General features: G+C 36.0%; 1 protein-coding gene and 1 non-coding gene across 12 annotated transcripts in view; both read left to right on the top strand.

Moving 5' to 3' along the window:
* The window catches only part of RIMKLB (ribosomal modification protein rimK like family member B), a 67,391-nt gene extending 44,606 nt beyond the window's left edge, over nt 1-22,785 (top strand). For 5 of the 11 annotated variants that reach the window (XM_072766066.1, XM_072766067.1, XM_072766064.1 and 2 more), the window contains exons 4-8: nt 3,578-3,664; nt 4,947-5,150; nt 11,063-15,670; nt 18,363-18,524; nt 21,852-22,785. In XM_072766066.1, the coding sequence (XP_072622167.1) occupies nt 3,578-3,664; nt 4,947-5,150; nt 11,063-11,526 (755 nt within the window). In that variant the 3' untranslated portion in view covers nt 11,527-15,670; nt 18,363-18,524; nt 21,852-22,785. Of the gene's footprint in view, nt 1-3,577; nt 3,665-4,946; nt 5,151-11,062; nt 18,525-21,851 lie in introns of all 11 variants that reach the window. The other 6 variants (XM_072766069.1, XM_072766070.1, XM_072766068.1 and 3 more) reach the window with 6 other exon arrangements.
* LOC112917621 (U6 spliceosomal RNA) lies at nt 8,304-8,407 on the top strand. Its single transcript, XR_003234487.1, has one exon. It is a non-coding gene; the product is annotated as a U6 spliceosomal RNA (small nuclear RNA).
* Nucleotides 22,786-25,538: the final 2,753 nt, after the last annotated feature.

The raw sequence follows: 25,538 nt of genomic DNA, 5'->3' as shown, positions 1-25,538 counted from the left end.
ACAGCACTTACAGTTTTGAAAGCCATACTAAATTGAGTTATGTGATAAAAGAAATGTGTAAATATAAAGATACTTCTTAAAAAAATAACTTACACGACGCCTTGGTGGCTCAGAGGTTGAGTGTCTGGCTTCTGCCCAGGACGTGGTCCTAGAGTCCCAGGATCAAGTCCCAATATCAGGCTTCTTGCATGGAGCCTGCTTCTCTCTCTGCTGCCTATGCTCTGCCTCTCCCTCTGTGTGTGTCTCTTGTGAATAAATAAAATCTTAAAAAAAAAAAGGAAAGAAATAATTTATAGGGGTTCCTGGGTGTCTCAGTTGGTTAGGCATCTGCCTTAGGCCCTGGTCATGATTTTGGGGTTCTGTATTGGGAGTCCTGCATTGGCTCTGCGCTCAGCAGGGAGCCTGCGCCTCTGTCTCCCTCTGAATGCTCTGCATACTTGTGCACTGTCTCTCTCTGTTCAATTAATACATAAAACTCTTAAAAAACCTTTTCAGTTTTAACAAACTGGGCACGAGAACTATGAATCCTGTGTTAAGATTTAATTCCATGATATTGGTAGAGTTGATTTAACAAACTTTTCTTGTAAAGGGCCAAAAAGTAAATATTTTGCACTTTCAGGGCCATAAATTCTCTCTTGTGACTCTGTAATGTTGTTGTATTGTGAAAGCTGCTATCGACCACACTTAACCAATAAAACTTTTTAAGATTTTATTTATTTATTCATGAGAGACAGAAAGAGACACAGAAACACAGACAGAGAAGAGGCAGGCTCCACGCAGGAAGCCCGATGTGGGACTCGATCCCGGGGCTCCAGGATCACGCCCTGGGCCGAAGGCACATACATGCTCAGCCACTGTGAGGTGCCTGGGTGGCACGGTGGTTGAGTGTTTGTCTTTGGTTCAGGTCACGATCCTTGGTTCTGGGATGGAGTCCCACACCAAGCTCCCTGCAGGGGAGCCTGCTTCTCCCTCTGCTTATGTCTCTGTGGATCAGTACTCTCATAAAGAATGATAAAAATGTCTGAGCAGTGCCAGATTTCTATAGAAGTTTCCAGTGCTTACGCTTATATTTATCTGATCACATCAGTAGCAGAGAAATCACAGATAGGCACAGGTTACTGGACAACAGTTTTGAGTAGCACTGGTATAAATAATATTATGTTAATATATTTCCTGCCTGTCCAGTTCCTTTGTTTAGAAAAGATCAAGCTTACTATAGATCATTACAATTTTCCATAAAGACAGTTATTCAAATAAATGTTAAGTGGTGTGCTTGGAGAGTTAATGAGGCATTCTTTTAAAAAAGATTGATTTATGAGAAAGGGTGCACACACGTGGGGAAGAGCAGAGAGAGAAAGGGACAAGCAAAGTCTGCACTGAGTGTGGAGCTCAACTCAGGGCTCAGGCTCATGACTCTGAGATCATGACTTGAGCCGAAATCAAGAGTCTCATGTTTAACCGACTGAGTCACCCAGGCACCCCAACTTGAATATTTTAAAGAAATGAACCAAGTCTCCAAGTCTGTAGGGCATGTGTGGATATATTGCTATTTTTAGCAATTGCACAAGAAGAGACTATATGAATAGTTTGAGAATTCTGTCAGATGCTTTTGGGGTATTTTAGCTTATATAATGGGTCTCCACTTCTGATTTCAAGAGAATGGAAAAGAGAAAATGGGGCAGCCTGGGTGGCCCAGCAGTTTAGCGCTGCCTTTGGCCCAGCGTGTGATCCTGGAGTCCTTGGGATCAAGTCCACATTGGGCTCCCTGCATGGAGCCTGCTTCTCCCTCTGCCTGTGTCTCTGCCTCTCTCTCTGTGTGTCTCTCATGAATGAATAAATAAAATATTTTTTAAAAAGAAAGAAAGAAAGAGAAAATGGTTACCAAATTAACAAATGTTACCTATGCTCTAATGTTGAAGGTTTATTTTATTTATTTATTTTAAAGATTTATTTATTAATGAGAGACAGAGACAGAGGGAAAGAGCGAGCGAGAGAGAGAGAAGCAGGTTCTATGCAGGGAGCACAACGTGGGACTTGATCCCGGGTCTCCAGGATCATGCCCTGGGCTGAAGGCGGCACTAAGCCACTGAGCCAACTGGGCTGCCCATGTTGAAGGTTTAAAATTAGGTGACTGAATCATCTTAATTTCTCTAAACTGCAAACCTATCATATTGCAGTTACTTAGAGAACTTTTTCGTGGTTTAATTTTTTTTATATCACTATGCTGATTTTTTACAACTATAGTTCATTTTTGCTGTAATCTTATTACTGTATCACTTGTTCATAGGCAATAAAAACAGTAAAGAACAAAACTCATTGATACTGGGTGGCTCAGTGTAGAAAGAACTGATGAATACTGGAGATTATTAAAGTTAATTTGTGTTTGAGAGGGAGAGAACACATGTAGGATCTTTTCAACCTTGGATGAGTCTTCTAAACAGATTCATTCTTCTAAACAGGGAGATAAATCTACACTGAAGTAGATCTTGATGCTTCTGTTTTTTATGTAGTGGAAGAATAAGGGATAAAAGTAGAAAATATTGTATAGAATTAGGAAACTTTTAGCTGAAAGATACTTAATTTCTTGAAGTTAGATGCTAGCATATTTATAGTTTAAAATGGCTTTCATCCATTTTAAAGGGCTTGTTTTTTTTTATTTATTTATTTATTTATTTATTTATTTATTTATTTATTTATTTTTTAAAGATTTATTTATTCATTCATTCAGAGAGAGCGAAGAGAGAGGCAGAGACACAGGCAGAGGGAGAAGCAGGCTCCATGCAGGGAGCCCGACGTGGGACTCGATCCTGGGTCTCCAGGATCACACCCCAGGCTGCAGGCGGCGCTAAACCGCTGTGCCACTGGGGCTGCCCTAAAGGGCTTGTTTTAAAATGGTATTTGACTGTACTTTCAGCTTTTTTTTTTTTTTAAGATTTTTATTTGTGAGAGGCACACACACACACACACACACAGAGGCAGAGACACAGACACAGAGGAGAAGAAGGCTTCATGCAGGAAGCCCGATGTGGGACTCGATCCTGGGACTACAGGATCAGGCCCTGGGCCGAAGGCAGGTGCCAAACCACGGAGCCACCCAGGGATCCCAGCTTTTTTTTTTTCTTAAAGTAGCCTCCATGCTGGGCATGGGGCTTGAGCTCAAAACGCTGAGATCATGAGATCAAGACTTTAGCTGAGATCCAGATTCAGATATTTATATTTTATTTTTAAGATTTTATTTATTTATTCATGAGAGACAGAGAGAGGCAGAGGCACAGGCAGAGGGAGAAGCAGGCTCCATGCAGGGAGCCCGATGTGGGACTTGATCCTGGGTCTCCAGGATCAGGCCCTGGGCTGAAGGCAGTGCTAAACCGCTGAGCCACCTAGGCTGCCCCAGATTCAGATGTTTAACTGCCTGAGCCACACAGGTGCCCCTCAATTTTTAATTACTTTCTTTAGGAAAATTTAGCCATCATGTTCATAACCTTCTACCTCCTCTGTTTTGCTGACTTTAGTATAGATAAAACTTAACACAAAACACCTTTGTTACTGTTCTTAATTTCTTTTTTGCTCATGTCAGGTGGTCATGAAAATTTTGCTAAAATGATTGATGAAGCAGAAGTACTGGAGTTTCCAATGGTAGTAAAGAATACACGAGGTCATAGAGGTGTGTATGAATTGCTACTATGGAATATCATTTTGACTTTACTCTTAATAATTAATAAGGGTGATTATACAAAATACATTTCTAGTAATTTGATTAATGCTATTATTATTCTCTTTGTATTTTCTCATGGTTATTGACTAGATAGTAACCTTATCAATTGAAATATATACCTTTCGAAGCAGGACTTTGGGAAAATAGAAGGAAATTGTTGGTGCATGGTACTTGATACAGAAGTCTACTGTGAGTTCAGTTTGGCTAGAAGTGATTTCTGTTAATTTAGTGGTTGTCATAGAAAATTTAAGATGCATATTTAATTTAGACCAACTTTCAAATTGTATCTTTATCTTCCTTTTTAACAATGCAAGGACCTTAGATCACTAACACCAGTCATCTCTGTCCCAATTTACATAAAGACTTAAATATATAAAGCAAAACTATGAAGCTGTAGAAGAAAGTATATAAAGATATCTTAAATGACTTCAGAGTAAGGAAGGATTTCTTAAGGCATAAAATATTCATGAATCCAAGTACTTCATAAAGCTTAATGCCTTCACGGGGATAGTTGGATCGGGGTCCAGCTGGGGCTGTTGAGTGTATTGTTTATAATTGGGTCTCCAATATGGCAGCCAGGAAGTCTTAGGGCTCCACAGAGAGGCTCCAGTGAACACAGAAGCTGCATGACCTTTTATGAATTAGCCTCAGAAGTCATACAGAAAAGCTTCTGCTATGTTGAACCCTCCTAGATTCAAAATGAAAGGACAAGATTCCCCCTTTTCTTGATGGGAAGAATGTCAAAGGATTTATACTCATGTTTTAAAAACAGCCTCTTGTTTTGGCACAAAAATTGACAAATACAGCAATGTAATTGATAGTGAACTCAAATAAGACTAGGTATGTAGTAACATACTTCTATTTTATTGTATGCATGTGTTATATATATTGTATAATAATATGTAAGACACATTTTTACTTGGAGGGAAATGTTTTCCAGTAAATGAGGCTGGCATTGTTGGCTTACCTGGAAGAATACAAATCTTAGACACTTATTTCATGACATATAACAAAATAAATTATGGATTACTGTAGGAATTCAGGGAGTGGTAAGAGATTATTAACTTTAAACACATTTTTGCATTGTTTTACTAATTACCATAACTGTTACTTTGGTTAAAATGTAATGGATTCTCAAAGAGCAGGTTGAGACCCAAGAAGAGGCAGGTAATACATACAACTGCTGTCAATATGATGACTTAATATTTTTTAAATTCTTTTTCAATATCAGGCAAAGCTGTTTTCTTGGCTCGAGATAAGCACCATTTGGCTGATCTAAGCCATCTTATTCGCCACGAAGCTCCATACCTGTTTCAGAAGTATGTTAAGGAGTCTCATGGACGGGATGTGCGTGTCATTGTTGTGGGAGGCCGTGTAGTTGGCACCATGTTACGTTGTTCAACAGATGGAAGGATGCAAAGCAACTGCTCACTAGGTAAAAACAATGCAGGTGTCTTTCTAGTATATATAGTATTACAATAGCTTGTCCAGTGAGTATTCATATATAACTACTACAGATCTTTTTACTTAATAGGCTGAAAAACTCGTAACTATATCAGTAGACTTGTAACGAATATAATAAGTACAGTTTTGAATTGTTTTTCTGGTAATAAAATTGGATTTTTCTGAATCATAAATTTGTTTCTACCTGTGCTCAATTTGTAACCCAATTCACATTTGTGTGAAATATCTGACCAGAGTTAAAGATTCCATCTTCGGTGATATACTGATTTTGTATGTAATTGGAATTCATTCAAACTGTTTCCTAACCTATTTTACCCATCAGTTCAAACAAGATTATTGATTTTACTTTAATGGTGTGTTTTTTGAGATCTCTTATTGTTAAAGTGCCTTAGAACTTAGTTGGGTTTTTTCTTTTCTGTGTATTTCATTTTCTTAGTCATGTGATCTGGATTGCGTCTTTAAATACTATCTATGTTTTTATTTTCAAGTTTATATCTCCATTTTAGGCTTTCTCCTTGAACTCCAAGTACATATAAATAACTGTCCACTCAGTATGTCCAAGTAGTTGTCTAACATATTTTAATCCTCTCCAAAACTGGACTTCCAATCTAATTCCCCCTCTTAGTGTGTTTCACCTCATATTCTCCTTATCATTTAATGGCAACTCTTGTTGAGTCTCTTGTTGAGACTCGTGTAGAGTCATCTAAATCTTTTTTTTTTTTAAGATTTTATTTATTTATTCATAGAGACACAGAGAGAGAGAGAGGTAGAGGGAGAAGTGGGCTCCATGCAGGGGTCCTGACATAGGACTCGATCCCGGGTCTTCAGGATCACGTCCCGGGCTGCAGGGCGGCGCTAAACCGCTGCGCCACTGGGGCTGCCTGAGTCATCTGAATCTTATACCACGTATCAAAACTGTCAGATTTCAATTTCTTGATATTTCTGCTCTCTAAATGTATCCAAATCTGACAGTTTCTCATTATCTCTGCCAGTAACATTGTCTTACCTTATTTGGATTACTTGTTGTATCCCCTGATTGGTCATCTTGCTTCCATCCTTACTTAGTCTCCTACAGTGTCTTCCTAACACAGCAGTGATGTGATCTTTTTAATATACAAGTGCAATCAAGTCAAGCTTTGTTTAAAATCCTACAGTGGTTCCCTGTTTCATTCAAGTACACTAGTCTATAGTCTTACAGTAGACTAACAGGCCCTGCATTATTTGCCCCTGTTACCTCTAAGAAATACAAACACAGGGGTAAATCTCAGAAACATAATGTTGAGAAAAAATTAAAGTCACTGAAGAGAGTACATGTTGTATGATTCTATTTATATAAAATATAAATATATGCAAAAATCTATAATAGTTTGCTGGGAATATAAATTTATGCAGTAAACTATAAAAAAATATACTGGGGGGTGCCTGGGTGCCTCAGTGGTTGAGCATCTGCCTTGGCTCAGGTCGTGATCCTGTGGAACTGGGAATGAGTCCCGCATCAGGCTCTCTGCAGGTAGCCCACTTCTCCCTCTGCATGTGTCTCTGCCTCTCCCTGTGTATCTCATGAATGAATAAATAAAATCTTAAAAATATATATATGTATATTTGTATATATTTGTGTGTGTGTGTATATGCACATATATATTGATAAATTTGAAATTCAGTATAGGGGCATAGAATAGGAGCACAGGGGATTTGAAAGCTAACAGTGGTAAATAGCCTCTTTTCTACTCTTAAAAAAATGATTTCTGAAAAAAGAAAGCAAAAAAAAAAAATGATTTCTGCCTCCTGGCATTAGTTCTTCATATCCCATTTTCCATTTTTCATCCCATCATAATATGCTTATTTGCTGCTACAGAGCTGCATGGCATCTTTTCATTTTTGGGACACTTTTTTTTTTCTTTTAAGATTTTATTTATTTATTCATGAGAGACAGAGAGAGAAAGAGGCAGTGACACAGGCAGAGGGAGAAGCAGGCTCCATGCGGAGAGCCTGATGTGGGACTTGATCCTGGGACTCCAGGATCATGCCCTGGGCTGAAGGCGGCGCTAAACCACTGAGCCACTCAGGGATCCCCTTCTGGGACACTTTTACTTTCTTACGTTTCTACTGTGAGATTTAATTAACAATTACTTTTTATACTTTAAGCAAAAGAAATTAAAAAGGTAAGTTAATTTTACATAAAGAAGTGATACTTTTAAAATTTTGAAGTAACTGAGGCTTTTCCTAGGAAAGTATGTACCCATTAACCAGCTTGAGAAATAAGTTATCAATTGAATTAAGTTCTCTGTTAACCCCCCCACCGTGGTTATTTCTCCTTTTCCTCCCCAAGTTCTGAACTTGTTTCTCTTTCCCTTAAAAGTGCTTTCAGTACTTCTGTCTTGATAAACAACTATACCTCCCAGGTGCCCCCATGACATTACTGGAAGTCTGTACCTCTTAATCACCCCCTTCACCTTTTATAACCATCCCTCCCACTCTGGCAGCAGGTTGTTCAGAGGCCTAAAAAAAGACCTCTGAAAATAGGAATTTTCTTATATTCAATATTTACAGTAATGGCAACTACCATCTCTTTAGCACTGGTACTGTAGTAAGTGCTTTATGACTATTGCTGGATCAAAATGTATTTACTTTTAATTTTTATAGATGTGGGCAAGTTAATTTCCCAGAAAACTATATGTGTATTTCTACTTCTGACATATTAAAATACCCTTTTTTCCTCCCAGCCCACAAGCAGTAGTGTTACTTTTTTCTTTCTCAGGTTTTTGCCAATCTAACGGGAGTTAAATGCTATCTCACTGTTTCTTTCAGTTTATTTCTCTGTTAATGATGGGAGTATCTTTTCCTGGCTTGTTGATAATTTATGTGTACTTATATATGAATTACTTTTATTATATTTGTCCTCTTTTCAGTTAGGTAGTTTGTCATTTTTGTTCAACATTTCTGACCTATAATAACCAATAAATGCTACCTATAGAGCAGCTATCCTCAGTTAAACAGCCCAGAATGCCTCTGTTCAGTTTCTAAATTCTTACCAGTTGAGAATCACTGCTTTAAAATCTCCAGTACAGTGTTATGTAATGATTGCAAGTATCTAAGTTTCTGATTTTCATTGAAATTGCTTTAATGAAAATTAAAGCTCACTTTGGTAGCATATAAACAATACAGAGAAGATTAGCATGGCCCCTGCACAAGGTTGTCATGCAAATTCGTGAAATGTTCCCTATTTTTACAGTGGAATATTACTCAGCCATCAGAAAGGATGAATACTTACCATTACTTCAATATGGATAGAACTGGAGGGATGCTGAGTGCAATAAGTCAATCAGGGAAAGACAGTTATCATGTGGTTTCACTCATATGTGGAATATAAGAAATAGTGAAAAGGATTATAAAGGAAAGGGAGGAGACTAAGTGTGGATAAATTAGAGAGGAAGACAAACCATGAGACTCCTAACTGGGAAACAAAGGATTGCAGAAGGGGAGGAGGGTGGAGATGGGGTAACTGGGTGACGGGCACTAAGGAAGGCCCGTGGGATGATGGGATGAGCACTTGGTGTTATATATGTCATACTATATGTTGCCAAATTGAATTTGAATGAAATATTTAAAAAATAAAAAAATTAGCAATTAAATGGATTTAATGATTTGCTATTTCGGATATTTAAGTACCTTTACTAGAGTTTTTTTTTTTTTAGTAGGAATGAATTCTATCTAGTGCTTTTGGCGTCCTTATATTGATAAGATCATTAGTGTGTTTTTCCACCTTTAATTTCTTTATGTATTGCATTATGTTGATAAATTTTAGATTTAAAACAGTTTTTGAACTACCCTTGCAATTGTAGAATAAACCTTCTTTAAATGGTAATAGCATATTTTTGACTGGAATTCCTTTAGTATTTCATGTAAATATTTACATCTATTTTAATAATTAAAGATTGGCCCATAGTGTTTTAAAAGCATCGTGATCATTTTTTATATCAAAGCTATATAACATTCGTTCTTTGAATGTATTGGGGGAATTTTTATTCTTTTCCTAGGGCATTTTATAGGTAAAGTAACATTGGAATAAAGGATAGCTAAACAAAACTCCTCTTTGAACCCATTTGGTCCTGATTCTTTTTGTAGAAGTAACTTCTTTTATCACCTTTCCAGTCTCTTCTGTAATAACAGTTGGCCTCTTTAAGTTTGCTGCTTCTTGGATCAATGTTGATAATCTCTCATTTGCTTAGAAATCAACCATTTGTTTCAGGTTTTGATACCAGTTTGAGATAATTGCTTACGCTTGTTTGAACCTCTGCTTTGTCTGCAGTTCTGTCTTTGACATCATTCATAATCTTGTCAAAGTAGCATTTGGATTTCTTTTGTCCTATTTTTTCTATTCTAGTCATTCAACTTTTTGTCTTTATTAAATCTTTCTTCTCAGTTCCTTTTTCTAAGAATACTTAATTTCTTATTTCAAAGTAAAAGTTTTGGTATGAAGTGTTTTTACAGGTGGGTTTCATTTTCCTTTAGGGGATTAGTGTTGCAATTTGAGTCCTTAATAATCTTTTGGTTACTTAAATCATTAATTTATAATTTCTGAAATTCTTGGGGCAGCCCGGGTGGCTCAGTGGTTTAGCGCCGCCTTCAGCTCAGGGCATGATCCTGGAGACCCTGGATCGAGTCCCACGTCGGGCTCCCTGCATGGAGCCTGTTTCTCCCTCTGCCTGTGTCTCTGCCTCTCTCTCTCTCTCTCTCTCTCTCTCTCTCTCATGAATAAATAAAACTTTTTTAAAAAAATTTCTGAAATTCTTGGGTTATTGTCAGAGAATGTTGCCTATGAAAAGTGTTTTACAGTTTGTTGGGGCACCTCAGCCTGGTTGGCTTGCGTGTCTAACTCTTGATTTCAGCTTGGGTCATGATCTCAGGGTTGTGAGGTCCCACAGTGAACTGATTGTGGAGCCTGCTTGGGATTCTTTGTCTCCTCAGTCTGTCCCAGCTCCCGCGTACAAGCTCTTTCTTTGTCAAAAAAAAAAAAAAAAATAATGTTTTGTTTGTTTTGGGCCAACACATGATTGATTACTGTCAATATTTGATAAAAGAAAAAATGTGTATATGAATATATACTAATTCAAGAGATATAAGGCTATAAAGTGAAGTTTATTTTTGACTTCGTCCCTTATCTCTTTGCCCATTCCTTTAGTTTTCAAAAGTTTTTTCCATTTAGTACAGCATATAGATAAACTTTGTCATTCATACCAATCTGATCAGTTTCCACCTTTTCCATGGGAAATTTGAGTTTGTTTTTAGTGTAATTGCCAATACAATTCATTTTATTCCTTCAGTTTTATCTTGTGTGTATTATTTAAATTGTTTCTTCCTCTTTTTTTCTTTTTTCTAATTTTTGGTGGTTTGTAAGGTACCGTTAATTCCATTTCCACCCCTGTTCCCAAACTCCTGTCAATCTGCATGCTCATTCATGTTTTAACATTCCATTAATGGCTAACCCCTTTTCCTATGCTCAAATCAGACATATTTCTTCCTATTATTTGGAAAGGTAACAGTTTTCCCTGATACTCTTTTCTACTCTCCTGCCTTTATAAAACTATGAACTCTTCAGGATAACTTCCCCTCGATCCATATTATTGCAAGTAAGATAGGTTTCTATGAAACTTTAATGCCATGTTCAGAAAAAAATAGCATTTTGAAAAAGTACTAAGTTATTTCTTTGAATTGGACAAGGATTCTCTAATGAAGAAAACTTAGACTTCAAAAGCCACAATTTTACACCAGAATGGCATCTTTGTTATCATTACTGATTTAAGAGTTAATGTTAGAGGCAAGCTTTAGTTTTACTTCAGAAATTTATCATTTTGGTAACTTATCTTGTTTCTTTTTTGCCAGGTGGTGTGGGGATGATGTGCTCGTTGAGTGAACAAGGAAAGCAGCTAGCTATCCAGGTGTCTAATATCCTAGGAATGGATGTGTGTGGCATTGACCTATTGATGAAAGATGACGGCTCCTTCTGTGTCTGCGAGGCCAATGCAAATGTAGGTTTCATCGCCTTTGATAAGGCTTGTAATCTAGATGTAGCTGGTATCATAGCGGACTATGCCGCCTCCCTCCTGCCCTCTGGCCGGCTCACCCGGCGTATGTCCCTGCTCTCCGTGGTGTCCACGGCCAGTGAGACTAGTGAGCCGGAGCTGGGTCCCCCAGCCAGCACTGCTGTCGACAACATGAGCGCAAGTTCCAGCTCTGTTGACAGCGACCCTGAAAGCACGGAGCGAGAGCTACTCACCAAGCTCCCAGGGGGCGTATTCAACATGAACCAGCTGATAGCCAATGAAATCAAACTCCTGGTGGAGTGACTCCACCGGTAAATAATTAACCAACAAAACCCTTGTAAAACTCACTTTCTTTTTCTTCTTTTTTTTTTTCTTTCTTTCTTTTTTTTTTTAACCAACTTGCAATGCTGTTCATGGAAGGTACTCAGGAAGATGAGAGAAAATTGATTAGGATTAGTTAGGAGAGAAGAAAGGGGAAATAGACTAGACCTCTACTGTTACTGACTTTCATTTACAGATACTACAGATAGAAAGGCAGAAGAGGTGAGATTCAAAAAAACGTCAGGCTCTTATAGTTAACCTTTTCCCCCCGTATAGTTACCCTTTTAAATTAATCAAAAATATGTAGCTCTCAGGCCATGAAAAACACAGTTTTTTTCATGGTCCCTTGCTTTTGCTTTTGTACAGTTCCTACAAATTTTAGCATAACTCACATTGTGTTGCAAAGATGTAACGAGTGAGGAAAACATCTACCTAAATTACAGAAATTTTTACATGCAAATCTGAAAATTCTGACTTTACCATATTAACTAGCAACTTTATGTTCATAGTTTATGAAATCTTGAGCTCTTTTACTGGGATTTATGATTTTTGGTTTTTGGTTTTCCCTTAATTTGGGTGGGAGGGCAACATTAATATGACCCAATAAAGGTCTTTTAATGACAAAACTGGCATTTTTGCATGATGGGGAAATGAACAGTATTGCAATGTCTGGTACACAAAATGACATTTACTCCAATGTAGATAAAATTACACTAGTTTAAAATATGTGCATTGACTTGTATTTGTTAGTGTTTTAATCTTTTTTGAAAGATATATGCTCTGTTAATGTTGCAAATTTTTTTTAATACATGCTAGTCTAACATTCCCTGAACTATGCCTGCATCTTTAACAATGGCCAAAGTGAAGAAAGTGCTACCTTTTTTGTTAACAAGACACTGACTTGAAACATGTGCATTTAAAGCCTTTTCCTTTTTCCTTTTTTCTTTTGGTGGTGGGGCATTTAAAGTATAAGGACACGGAAAAATATTTTTGGGGAGCAGATCAAGGGCCTATAAGTTCTTAAGCATAAAATTGAAGTGATTTATAATACCAGCGTTATATATTTGCATTTTTCACATTTTAGGAAGGAGTATATATGTGTGTGTGTGCACGCATGCATGTGTATGTGTTTTGCTTTTTGTTTACACCAACCGATCAAAAAGGATAGATTCTAGAAAATGGAGCATGATGGGGAAACAGTTTTACTTTAAATAACAAATAACTTGTTTTAATAACTACACTGGGGTAGACGTACTCACTAAAGACATAGAATAGATGCTTCTTAGGGTTTTTTATGTATATGTATGTTGTTTGGTTTTTTTCTTTGGTTCTAGACTGTTCAGTGTATGATTTATTCAAGGCTACATGCTTTTCTCTGCTTCTGGCTGTGCATTTTCTATTACACGTAGGTTTTAGGGGGGTGGACTGGATGTTTTTGTTTGGGGACTTATTTTGCAGTGTTAAGTCTCTTATAGCCCAACTCTGAAGCCTTCAATACTGTCCACTCTTTATATTCCTTTAATTTCTGAAGTTATAAAAGCCCCAGAATGGCATATAACACGAGCCTTTAGAACATGGGTAAATCTATTTGAATAATGGTTTAGAAGGTGTGTTAAGAAATGGAGATGCTCCAGAGCTCAACGTAATTTTTTTAAACAGCAAGTTCCATCTCACTACAATCCTCTGAAGCTTTTACCCGAGTCCTTTCTTGCCTCTCCAGTGCTTTTTTCCTTCAGATGGACCTTAAACATAATTTCTTGGACACTACTAGAGAGACTTCAAGGCAATAATAAAAGAGCAGTATTAACCAGCTCTAACAGAGGTTTGATCATGCTTGTACAGTTTTCCCCCGTTTTAAAAAGGAATGTAATAAAATTTGTTTTTTTCCATAGAATTAAATAATATTAAAATTGAGTGAAAGGTTGATTGCTGGCAAATAGAATAGTACCTCTAATCTGTGCAGTGTCTCATTTCACCTCAGAAAAAGATGATAAGAGGATTTTCTAATTTATTTTAAGATATTCTAATCTCATTTAAAGAATTTGACTTGCATAGGGTTATTGTGGGCCTTACTGTGTGTGTGTATATATATATACACACATATGTATGTGTATATATATATACATATATGAAAGTACCTCTGACTCATTAACAGAAAGAAACACTTGGTACTTCTTTCACTGAATGATCATAGGAGGATGCATAATATTTGGGATAGAGAAATAAATGAGGGAGAAAGAAGTGCTTAATTAAGTCATAATTCATATGTTTGTGTAGAAACCATCTGGTTGTCGCATAATGATACATTACTTGCATAATACATGCATATAGATTTACCAATTTTTAAAACAAATAGAACACATACACTACTTTGATGAAAAACTCAGGGTTTCTGTTGGGTGGGATAAGGTGTCAGGAAAAATGTAGATAGCCTTTAAAAACATTTTATCAAACTAACCAAATATAAGAATTATTGGAGACTATTTCACCTTTAGTTTTATTCACTACTGATCAATCTTTTGGGCATTCACACTATATTAAAACATAGCTTTACGAACCTATTTCTGGATTTGCACTCACATGTTAGAATGAGAAGGGTAGGAATGGTCATCTTAGGGTTTAAAACATGAATATCTTCTTGAACTCCCTCAAAAATTAAGGTAAAGAATATGAACAAATCATTCTGGAAGAACCCAAATGAAACACCCCAGATATTTAAGTGAAAGTTAAATATATTTTCATATTGTTGAATAATTTTTGTATAATCTTCATTGCTATTATGAGAGGTAAAAATGTATTTATTAAATATGTATAATTTCTATCATGCCCAAATCTGAATTATTGTAAAATTGTATATTGTTAAAATTGTAATTCTTAATTGTATTTTAAAAGTAATTCTTTCTGCTATTGTTTTTATGTTACCTATGATGAAAATTGGACTACACACACACACACACACGCACACACACACTATTCAATTTAAAATTTTTAATAGTTTTTTTCTTTTTTTGGTGCCTAATAATTGATTGGTCATTTCTGCTGGCTTTTGCTCCACTGAACTTTGAAATCTTTCTGTACATGCTATCAATAAGAAAATATGCTGGAACATTAGAAAAAAACCACCAAGAGACTTGATTTCATCAAGCACTTTATCAGACTTTTGAGAAGGTATCGAAGGCATTGAGAGAATTGACTTTCAAAATCATCTTTTTCTCAAGAAGAAAACAATGGAAAACAAATTCTCTTCATTCAGTGAATCCTCAGTTTGGGGTCTGGGGAGCTTAGAGACATTGTGAAATCAAATCTTGTGTTACATTTTTCTCCTGGCTCACTCTTTTTGAGAAGGTTTATGGGCTATATGGCTGGTGAGACACGATCCCCTCCTAAGAAAATGTAGGTGCTCAGACAGGTAACCTCTGCTGCTACTGTTTTTATTTGTTTGTTTGTTTGTTTAATTTCATTTCAAAATTTGTTTTTGTTATACTAGGATATTCTTTAATGTAATATATTGCAGGATTTATAACCAGGTTCACTGCTTTCTTTCTTTCTTTCTTTTTTTTTTTCTTAAAAAAAAAAAAAAAACAAAGTTTCATTTAAGATACATTTAGGCGCCTTTGAAGCTTGGATTTTGGAATGTTTCAGTAGTGGACAGAAATCTGCTGTTGGAATCTTCTAGTCTTCCAGGTTTAATTTGAAATGTTTTTAGTTTTGTTTTGGATTTTCGTGTGGTATTTTATTTCCTTTATATCAGTGCCCTTTTGCCATGCTGTTTTGGGGTGGCTGCCTAACTCTAGTGAAAATTCTTCTATATTAACGAAAGTTTGGTGTTTTAAATTCCTTAATGTTTTGCATTTTTTACAATTGTTTTTAAAGAAATATTCTAACTGCTTGCACTGTTACTGTTCTTTGCCAGCCTTTTCAGGAGCCAAAAAAACAAAAACAAACAAACAAAAAAATACCCAGAGAAAAAACTTTCCTTCTTCCCCCTTCCTGATGATGAGTGAGAAGTATTGAGAACTTTCGGGGTCAGTGCCCTTCTAAACTCCCCTTCCCCCAATAATGCAGCTGTATAATGAATGGTAAATGCAGCGGTTTGGATTCAGGCACAGCCCCAGCCTGCTTGCAGGTAATTTGACTCTCCTTTCTTTGCATCGCAAGGCTAACTTTTCTTTTTTAAAAATTTTCTTTCTTTATGTACTTTAAAGGCAACCATGGGTTTGTAAAAACTCTTGTTTAAAAAATAACGCATAAGTAAATCTAACAAATAATTTGATTAAAGAAGAACTTTTGGGGTTAAAGTTTGAATTGGTTGGGATGAACTCAGGACTTTCTTTGGGGATTTACTTTAGCCATTTAGATAACTCCATTCCTTGCATATATGTCTATAATTAAGTATTTCAGAGTGTGACTTTTTTTGGCTTTGTTTTCGTTTTGGGTTTGTTTGTTTCTTCCATTGTGCTACTCTGGCTTAAGCTTTTTCAGGGGTTGGTGTTCCGAATACACAGTGAGCTCACAGTATAAAGACATCAATTAGGAGTTGACAGGTATGGAAAACTAGAGTTTTGAAAAGGTAAAATTAGGTTCTAGGATATATATGGTAAAAACTCACCGTAGTGTTGAGTTGATCTTAGTGCTTCTCCTTGACATAAATTATAAGGAATGATGAGACAAAGATAATAGAAAGCATTTCAGTTATTTTAGGAACAGTATGATTTCAGAACTAATCATTTTAGCATTTCTAAGATACTAGATCTAACAGAAAAGTACGAGGTTATCATAATGGTTTAAGCATTAAAAAATTACAGGTTTGAACAGATTGGAGGGCATTTCTGAAGCACAAATCAGTAAGCACGTTAACCAAGGCTATAAAATATGAAACAAAGTCAGTGGCAGGAATGAGGAATACAACTTGTCCGTTGTAATAGCCTTTCCATTAGTTAGTTAATGTAGTATCCTCTGCTCTGTCTACCCTAGTCCACCTGCCCTTTCCTCCTCTCTTCTGTCTTTCCTAAAGTTTTAGTTCTAATATGAGTTATCAATGGGAAGATATCCTTTTTCTGCTAGGTAGAATTTTAGTGACAGTGGTCAGGACCACTTCAAGATATACTTCTGCATAATTTTATTCATTGGCTTTAGATGTCCTCTCCGAAGTGGCTTAAAGTTCACTAGTTAGCTAATAAGATATCCTTGTTTGTAATGCATTTTATAGCTGAAGGCATAACATAATTCTTTAACCTTTTTTGTGCTTCAGTTCACTTGTTTAAGATGGGGCCAGTCTTTCCCCTAAACATCTTAAGACAAAAATATTTATGTGTTGAGCTAAAATTTACTAACAGAGGAATCCCAACTGCCTCCTGCAGGAATTTATAACTTATACTAAAAAAGGCTTGAACCAGAGAAACTTGTCCTCTTGCTAAGAGTGGCCAGCATTAGCATGTGTGGACTGTGCGATTGCATGGGACATGGAGGATTTAACAGTCTCCATTCTGCTGTCCCCATGAAGATTACTGACTTGTTAAGAATGACCTTGCTTTCAGATTTCACCATATTCAAACTTACTAGCTGGGCCTTATATAGCATATATACCTGGCTGCAATTGTTGGGTTTGGGAACATGAGGGGTGGGGTGAATTGTTGTTGTTTTAGGTTTCAGTCAGACAGACATCACTGTGCCCCAGTTCCCAGAAGCACAGCAGGCCTCTAGAAGCATCCGTGGGAACGGCGCAGTCCTGACATCACCAACTCTCCTGCTCAGGCTCATCCCATATACAGAGGTCAAAGGGTGGGGTTTGAGATCGGGGGAAGGAATGAGAAAGTAGAAACAATGTCACTGCAGTGCCACTGTTGACTAGCCTTTGGTGCTTATGTCAGTGTTTGTTTTATTTTTTATGTTGGCAAAATACGTATTTTGGGGTAAAGTTAATGGGAGGGTGGAGCAAAAACAAGCCATTACTATCGTTAGTAGTTCATTATTGGATACTGTTCTTTAGTAACTACTATGGAATAAACTTGAAACTTAGACCATCAATGACAAAGAGAATGGGAATAGAAATGAATCTCAGGAATTTAACAAACAGAAAACATTTATGTTAGTTTCCAGTTCTACAACTGCTATTACATTTGTGCCTCTGTCTCCCCTTTTCACCCTAATTTTTTTGTGTATGTATATAGTTTGAGGAAATGTGCATTTGTGATCAGTCCTTTTAAAAGGACTTAATGACTTTATTACTCTTGCAAAAGATATACCCAATGCTTATATGGGCATACAAATGCTACCCTATTTTAAATGTAGGTGGCGTATGTGTTCGTGTTTTAATGTATTCAGAGCCATTGGGCAATAAGCAGTCCAGAACATTGAAAACTCATGCAGGTAAAGCACCTAACACCTTTAGTTTCTAGATTTACTTTTAAAAACTCCTTTATTGCTGCATCTTCCACAATTCTTTAATAGTCTCTGAACTTAAAATTTGCAGGAGTTGTGGACTACCTCATTAAAATTTTAAGTTGCACACTTATAAGATTGTAGGGATAGGTGAAAAAGGAAAGTGTAACAAAAGAAATGGCTCCCTGCGATGGCAACTGCTGAGTGTCTAAATCTTTCCAGTTTAAAATAGGAAATTGCCAGCTTAGCATGAATATTGATCATACATTGTTTGGTTTTCTGTGATTGGGATTTTTGTTGTTTTGACTTTGGCGGGGAGGTCTTGGAAAATCAGTGAGAAAGCTCATACACATGTGAAAGTATGAAATGTTTTAGGAATTTTTCCATTTTATCTGAATAATAAGCAAGAACTTTTTCTATATACCCTTCTGCTGCAGCAGAGAGATAAACTGGTAGGTGGCAGCAGAAGAAGGAATTCTTCAGATTGATGGCTACTGAAAGGATCTACATAGGAGAAGAGATAGAGCATAACATATCAAGTCAAGCAAAGGGGGCATAAAGTGGAAACAGGACTAAAATTTTTGGATTTTGACTAAATGGTAAGTTATTTTCAACTAAGAGTCTGTGATCAGTCTGATAGTGGTGTTATAGGCCATTGTGATATGAAATCACAAATGGTTCTGTAAGTTCTTGCATTAGGATGAATTTAGCCTAACTAGGGTACTATCGTTTTTTAATTTGGAAAAAAAAAAATCAATATGTAAAATTAGGGATCTTTCCCCAGTATGTTGATATATATGAACCTTTTTCCAGCTTTATTGAGATACAATTTACAATTATAAGACATTTAAAGTGTACAATATGATTTGATAGGTGTATACATTGTAAAAGAATCCCCCCCACACACAAGCTATTCTGTAACATCCAATATGTGAATCTCAATGATGACAAAAATTATGCTTCTCATAGTAAATCTGATTTTTAAAAATCTGCAAGATAAATGAAATATACATTGTCTAACTATTTGGAAGAAATAAAAGTCTGTGTCCGTTTCATTGGCAGTACTGGGGGGATAGCAACAAAAAAATAGGTAATTGGGAAAACTTAGGGGGTGAAAATGATTTTTTTTTCTTCAACTGTCTCTTACCTAGTCCTTTTTCTTGTCATTGTGTCTGCCCATCAGTTCCATTCTGTTCACTTCTCTTTGTTGCTTATCTGTCTCTGCTCACTTTCTTCCATTTTCTTTAGTTGTGTTTTTGTCTCCCTGTCTTTGTATCTCTTCCTCACCTTGGTCTCTTTGTATGCCTCTCAGTTCATTACCTCAGAAATTAACTTTTCCAGTGTTGCCATTTTTCACCTCTGCCTTCCATTTTTACTGTGTGTGTCTCTCCCCCACACACTTTTTGTCTCCCCCTTTTCATTTGCATTCTCTTTATCTGTATCTGCCAGGGTAAACAGTTTCATTTTCTTTGCATCAACAACTGCCTTAAGACATTTTAATCAGAGTATCAACATTGTGATTATCTATTTTAGAATTTGGTGAGAAAAATAAAAAATAAAAAAGAATTTGGTGAGGCTGAATAGAAGAAATTGGGATTTTTTTTAAGTCCCTGAAGTTAAGATTAAATTTCAGAATTGTAATTGATTGATTTATTTACTAATTTATTGAAAGATTTTATTTATTTATGAGAGAGAAAGAGGCACAGGCACAGGCAGAGGGAGAAGCAGGCTCCATGCAGGGAGCCTGATGTGGGACTTGATCCCCGGACTCCAGGATCACGCCCTAGGCCAAAGGCAGGCGCTAAACCGCTGAGCCACCTAGGCTGCCCTCATCTAGACTTTTAAATTCAAATTGATTCAGTCAGATATCACTGCCCCAGTTCCCAGAAGCACAGCAGGCCTCTAGGAGCATCCGTGATTTTTAAAGTTTTTGATTTTTAAAGTTTCTAATGAAATCAGAAAATGAGCGGAGCAGTTATTATTTTGTAGATTTTTACTAGAGAAAATAAATTTTTTATTGAGCTATTTGGCATATACTCTAAGCTTTAGATGTACAACACAATGATTTAATATTTATAGACATTGGGAAATTATCACTATAGTAAGTTTAGGTAGCATGCATCATTATACATAATTAGAGTTTTTTTTCTTATGATGAGGACTTTAAAGGATCTACTCTCACCAACTTTTAAATATGCAGTACAGCATTATGACAGGTATTTTATAACTGGAGAGAAAATAAACTTTTAGTCTTTCAGATAAAAGTAAGCTAATAATAAGTCTTTTCTAGAATACACATGTGAACATTTTAGAACTGTTAATTAGCTTCCTTAAAGTAGCACACAAGTAATTGTTTTCAAATTTTTTTTTATAGGTCAGGTTGTTTTTTTTTTTTTTTTTTTTTTTTTAAGATTTTATTTATTTATTTATTCATTTATGAGAGACACACAGAGAGAGAGAGAGAGAGAGGCAGAGACCCAGGCAGAGGGAGAAGCAGGCTTCATGCAAGGAGCCCGATGTGGGACTCAGTCCTGGATCCTGGGATCACGCCCTGAGCCAAAGGCAGACGTTCAACTGCTGAGCCACCCAGGCATCCCTGCTGTCAAATTTTATAGAAATTAAAAATAGGATATCCAGAGGACAAATTAGTATTTAAAGAAAAGGAGTGCTGATTCCTATTAATATATGTAGTAACAGATTGAGCTACCAGCATACAGGTGCCCTCCATAGAAGTTTAGAATTTTTAAGCTGGAAAACGTAGAGGCTATATATAATAATCTTGAATATGCTAGTAAGGAAACTAAGGTTCAGAGAAGTTAGTAACTTTCCCAAGATTATAGAACCAGAGCACGGACCTAAGTCTCCTACATGCTAATAGAGTGCTCATTGCATTATATATCACGTATCTTTGAAAATATATTGTAGGAACTGAAGAAATGGAATGCTCTGTAATAAGAGCTGTGATATACCAGTAAGAAGTTAGCAATGGTTATCTAATATAGGGTGGGGAGTCTATTCAAATAAAGGATATTAAGGCAAGCCGTGGGTGACTATTTTAGATGACTTATATGTAAAATTAAAGAGTACATCATTTACAGGGTTTGGTAAATGAAAAGGTGTCCTGTGTTAAGACACAGAGGCCTTCAGGCTCTTTGCAATTTCTAGTTAAGGGAGAAGAGGATTGGATTCCTTAGACCTAGTATATCATGGATGAATAGTAACATGAAGCGATCTTTTCTAACAGTTTTGTCTTTATCACAAATTCTGGTTCGTTTATAAATGTCAGTGCTTTAGAACTGAAGGAAAATGACCAACTTGAATTTTTATCTGAAGCAAAATTTATTGTTTATTGTGTAACTTACTGAAAAGGTAACCTAGGGATGCCTGGCTGGTTCTGTCTGTAGAGCATGTGACTCCTGATCTTAGGGTTGTGAGTTTAAGCCATACATTGGACATAGAGCCTACTTAAAATAAAAATTAAGAAAAAAATGTAACCTAGGGTAATAGAGTAAGAGCATAACATCTAAATATAATTTTGTTTGTTTAGGCATTTTGGTATAATTTATGTTTTATTTTATGTTTTGTGTGATATTGTGCAAGGATTATTTTTGCCTTAAGGTTTTCCTCTTAGTACAGTTATTTCTAACTAAAATCACAGTTGTCTATAGTAATATTGCAGATGCATCTTTATATGTCAAAATAACAGACTATACCTTAGTATACTTTGTATACCTTTTGCAGCTGAGATCCCAAAGGTAAAGTGTGATAATCACAAACTAGTTGTAAAATTTTTTTGATAATCTAGATAGTTGTAATATTTTATTGTCACATTTGTTTTCAATATTTTCTTTTTCTTTTTTCTCATCTTAATTATAAAGGCTGTTTAAATCTGATTTAAGTGAGCTGTATGTGTTTTTCCCCTCTAGGTTCTTTTGAAGTAACCAGTGATCGTTTTTGCTTATTACTTCATTCACAGAATGGACGAAGATAGATTTGACTGTATGTCTTTTGAAATGGAGGATAGAAATACCCAGAACAAGGAAGCAGTAGCTCTAACCTGTTTGATTCAATGTGTTTCCTAAAATAAAAATACCAGAACTGGGAATTAAATAGTATGGAGTATGATTTGTTCCTTTGGCAGTTATTCCTGCCCGCTCCATCATATATGAATTCACTTTAGACTGTATGGCTAGACTTGAACTCTAGTTCCACATGTATCATTCTCTTTATTCTTTTCTTTTCTCCACTTTGTGAACTCCTTTGGTTCTTGACATACTAATTTTTCTATAATATATATTCTGAAATGATTACTTCTCCTCTTAGAACATAGGCCCTACAATATGTATAATTTTACATGTAAATATGTATTACATGGATTTACCCCTGCCTCTCTCCATCCCATTTTATCTGTCCATGCTGAGTAACTGTTTCAGTGTTTTTTATTTTCTGAAGAAATGCAGCCTTTTTTCTGTTTCACTCTGACAGGACTCTGGCATATGCTTATCACAGCATCACTCATTATATTTTAATCTTCTTGTGACTAGAGGCTGTATCTGACCCACTATATTTGAACTATAGAAGATCTGATACATACATGTGTATACAGAGGCAATCCTAGTACTTAGGACAAAAAATACTGATATTCTTTGTAGTCAGGTATTGATACAAATCCTAATTCCATTATTTACTGGTTACATGGACTTTGGACGAATCACCCTCTTCAAACCACAAGGGAGTATTTGTAAAAATTGGAAATGAATGTACCTACATTACTAGATTCATGTGTAAGTACAGTTTTGCTATAACACATGTGTAGTGCTTAGCACATACTTGAATAATAAATGCTGATCTTTAATTCTATCAATTTTGGGTATGGATATCTTTTTCAAGAGCTACTGAATCTTTTCATTTGGAGTCCATAAGATTTTCTTTATTACTTTTTGGTTTTCCTATTTAAGTTCCTTTCATAAGATTTCATGGTTGGAACATTGTGTATGCATATGTATGTGCATGTACACATTTCTGGCATTTCTCCTAATCTAGACTGATTATTCCTTATCTCCACACCTCATTGACTGAGGAATTTTATATAAGAAACCTTTTATCTTCTCTATTTTCTCCAGTTTTTCCCTGTCAGCTCATAACAAAAATACTTTTTCTTATAAATCAGCAGAAAAAAACAAGTGAGGAATATGCATACCATGCACCATAAGGAATAATTTAGGATAATATGACTTGTTTTCCTAAAAATAATTTGAAATGACTTAAAACAGAGATGTACTAAAACAAATGGAGAAGCCAAAATAAAGGGCAAAAATATGGTGAAACAAAGGTTAACAATCATGCAAATGCATACTATCAGGTCTTATATATTTGCTTAGAGGTGGAACAAAATTGGCAAAGAGTGGAATAAGATAATTACAGGGGCACCTCAATGGCTCAGTTTGTTGGTCGGCTGACTTGATTTCTTCGGCTCAAATCAGTCTGCTTGATTTGAATCCTGACCCTGCTACTTAGGAGCTGTGACATATTGGACAAGTTACTTAACCTTTCTGTGCCTTAGTTTCCTCATTAGTTTTTTTTTTTTTAATATTCTATTTATTCATGAGAGACACAGAGAGGCAGAGACATAGGCAGAGGGAGAAGTGGGGCTCAATCCCAGGACCCTGGGATTACAACCTGAGCCAAAGGTAGATGCTCAACCATTGAACCACCCAGGTGCTCCAACAAATAGTCTTTAAAAACTAAAAGTTTATTATTTAAAGCATCTATGCTAGTGTCACTTTGGATCCTCCAACAGGCAGACACTAAGATGGAGTTAAATTTGCTAAAGGTGTTTTGAAGACGATGCAAGTGAAGGTTATTAAGAGGGAACAGTATGTGACACCTATGACAGAAGAGAAAAAGATTGAATGGAAAAAGATTGAATGGAAAAAGCTGCTCTGAGAAAGCCTATGACAGAAGAGAAAAAGATTGAATGGAAAAAGCTGCTCTGAGAAAGCCTCTGCCAAGCTGATAGAGGAATGTTAGACCAGATTACCCATTATGGCAGTTCTGTATTGGGCAGAACTGGCCTGGCTAGTATGTTAGGAGTAGCCTTAGAAGAAATCATGGCCTCCATACAAATGCTGTGACAGATCAGGAGTTGATGCTGGAGGCTGCTTGCATCAAGTTTCCTTTTTTCCCCAGCTTGACTAAGATATAATTGAAATGTAACATTGTATTAATTTAAAGTGTATAGCAATGATTTGCTATGTATATATATCGCAAAATTATCACAGTGAGTTTAGTTAACATCCATTACCACAGTTATAAATGTTTTTTCTTATTATGAGACTTTTAAAGATCTACTTTCTTAGGAACTTTAAAATACTTGATATAGCATTCTTACCTGTGGTCCACATGCTGTATATTATACCCCCCAGATCTCTTTTATCTCATAACGGGAGGTTTGTACCTTTTGGCCACCTATACTTATCCTGGTCCTTTCTGCAAATCCACCTCTGACAAATCTGATCTTTTTTTCATATGAGTTTTTGTTTTTTAGATTCCACATATGAGCTCATTACAATATTTGTCTTTTTCTGTCAGACTTTATTTCACTTAACATAATGCCTCCAAGTTCCATCCATGTTGTCACAGATGGCAAGACTTCCTTTTTTATAGCTGAATAATACCCCATTGCTTCTAGTTTGCATCTAGATACCACATTATTTTTATCCAGTCATTCATTGATGGACACTTTAAGTTTCCATACCATGGCTATTGGCTATTGTAAAGCTTAGTGAACATGGCGTTGCAGATACTGGATCACATAGTACTATTTTTACTCTTTTGAGGGGTCTCCATGTTTTTCATGGTGGCTGTCCCAATTTACATTCCTACCAGCAGTGTACAAGATTTTCCTTTACTCCACATCCTTGCCAGCATATTTCTCTTTTTTTTTTCTCTCTTGTCTTTTTGATAATAGCCATTCTAATAGGTGTGAAGTGATAGCTCATTGTGGTTTTGATTTGCATTTTTCTGATTTGTGATGTTGCTCTTTTTCATGTGCCTGTTGGCCACTTATATCTCCTATTTGGAAAAATTTCTATTCAGGTCCTCTATTTTTATTAACTATTTTCAGATATGTAATTTGCACATATTTTCTACCATTCCATGGATGGCCTCTTCATGGTTTCCTTCACTCTGTAAAAGCTTTTTAGTTTGATGTAGTCCTTTTGGTTTTGTTTGCCTTTGCTTTTGATGTCAAATCCAAAAAAACTATTGCCAAGGTCATTGACAAGGAACTTACCCTCTGTTTTCTTCTAGGAATTTTATGGTTTAAACCCTAATGTTCAAGTCTTTGATTTATTTTTTGTCTTTCATTTATTTTGAGTTAATTCTTATATATGTCTTATGGTAAGGTTCATTTTCATTCTTTTTGCATGTGGCTGTCCAGTTTTCTAACACCATTTATATTATAGTATCCTTTACTCATTGTATATTGTTGGCTACATTTTTAATTAATTGGGCATATAGGTGTGGGTTTATTTCTAGGCTCATATTCTGTTCAGTTGATTTATGTGTCTTTGTCAAAGTCATGCTGTTTTTATTATAGCTTTGTTCTATTG

The sequence above is a fragment of the Vulpes vulpes genome, chromosome 8 (assembly GCF_048418805.1).
Source record: "Vulpes vulpes isolate BD-2025 chromosome 8, VulVul3, whole genome shotgun sequence".
In the NCBI taxonomy this organism is placed as follows: Eukaryota; Metazoa; Chordata; class Mammalia; order Carnivora; family Canidae; genus Vulpes; species Vulpes vulpes.
Note: the sequence above shows the minus strand (reverse complement) of the source record. Positions and strands in the feature narration are given on the sequence as shown.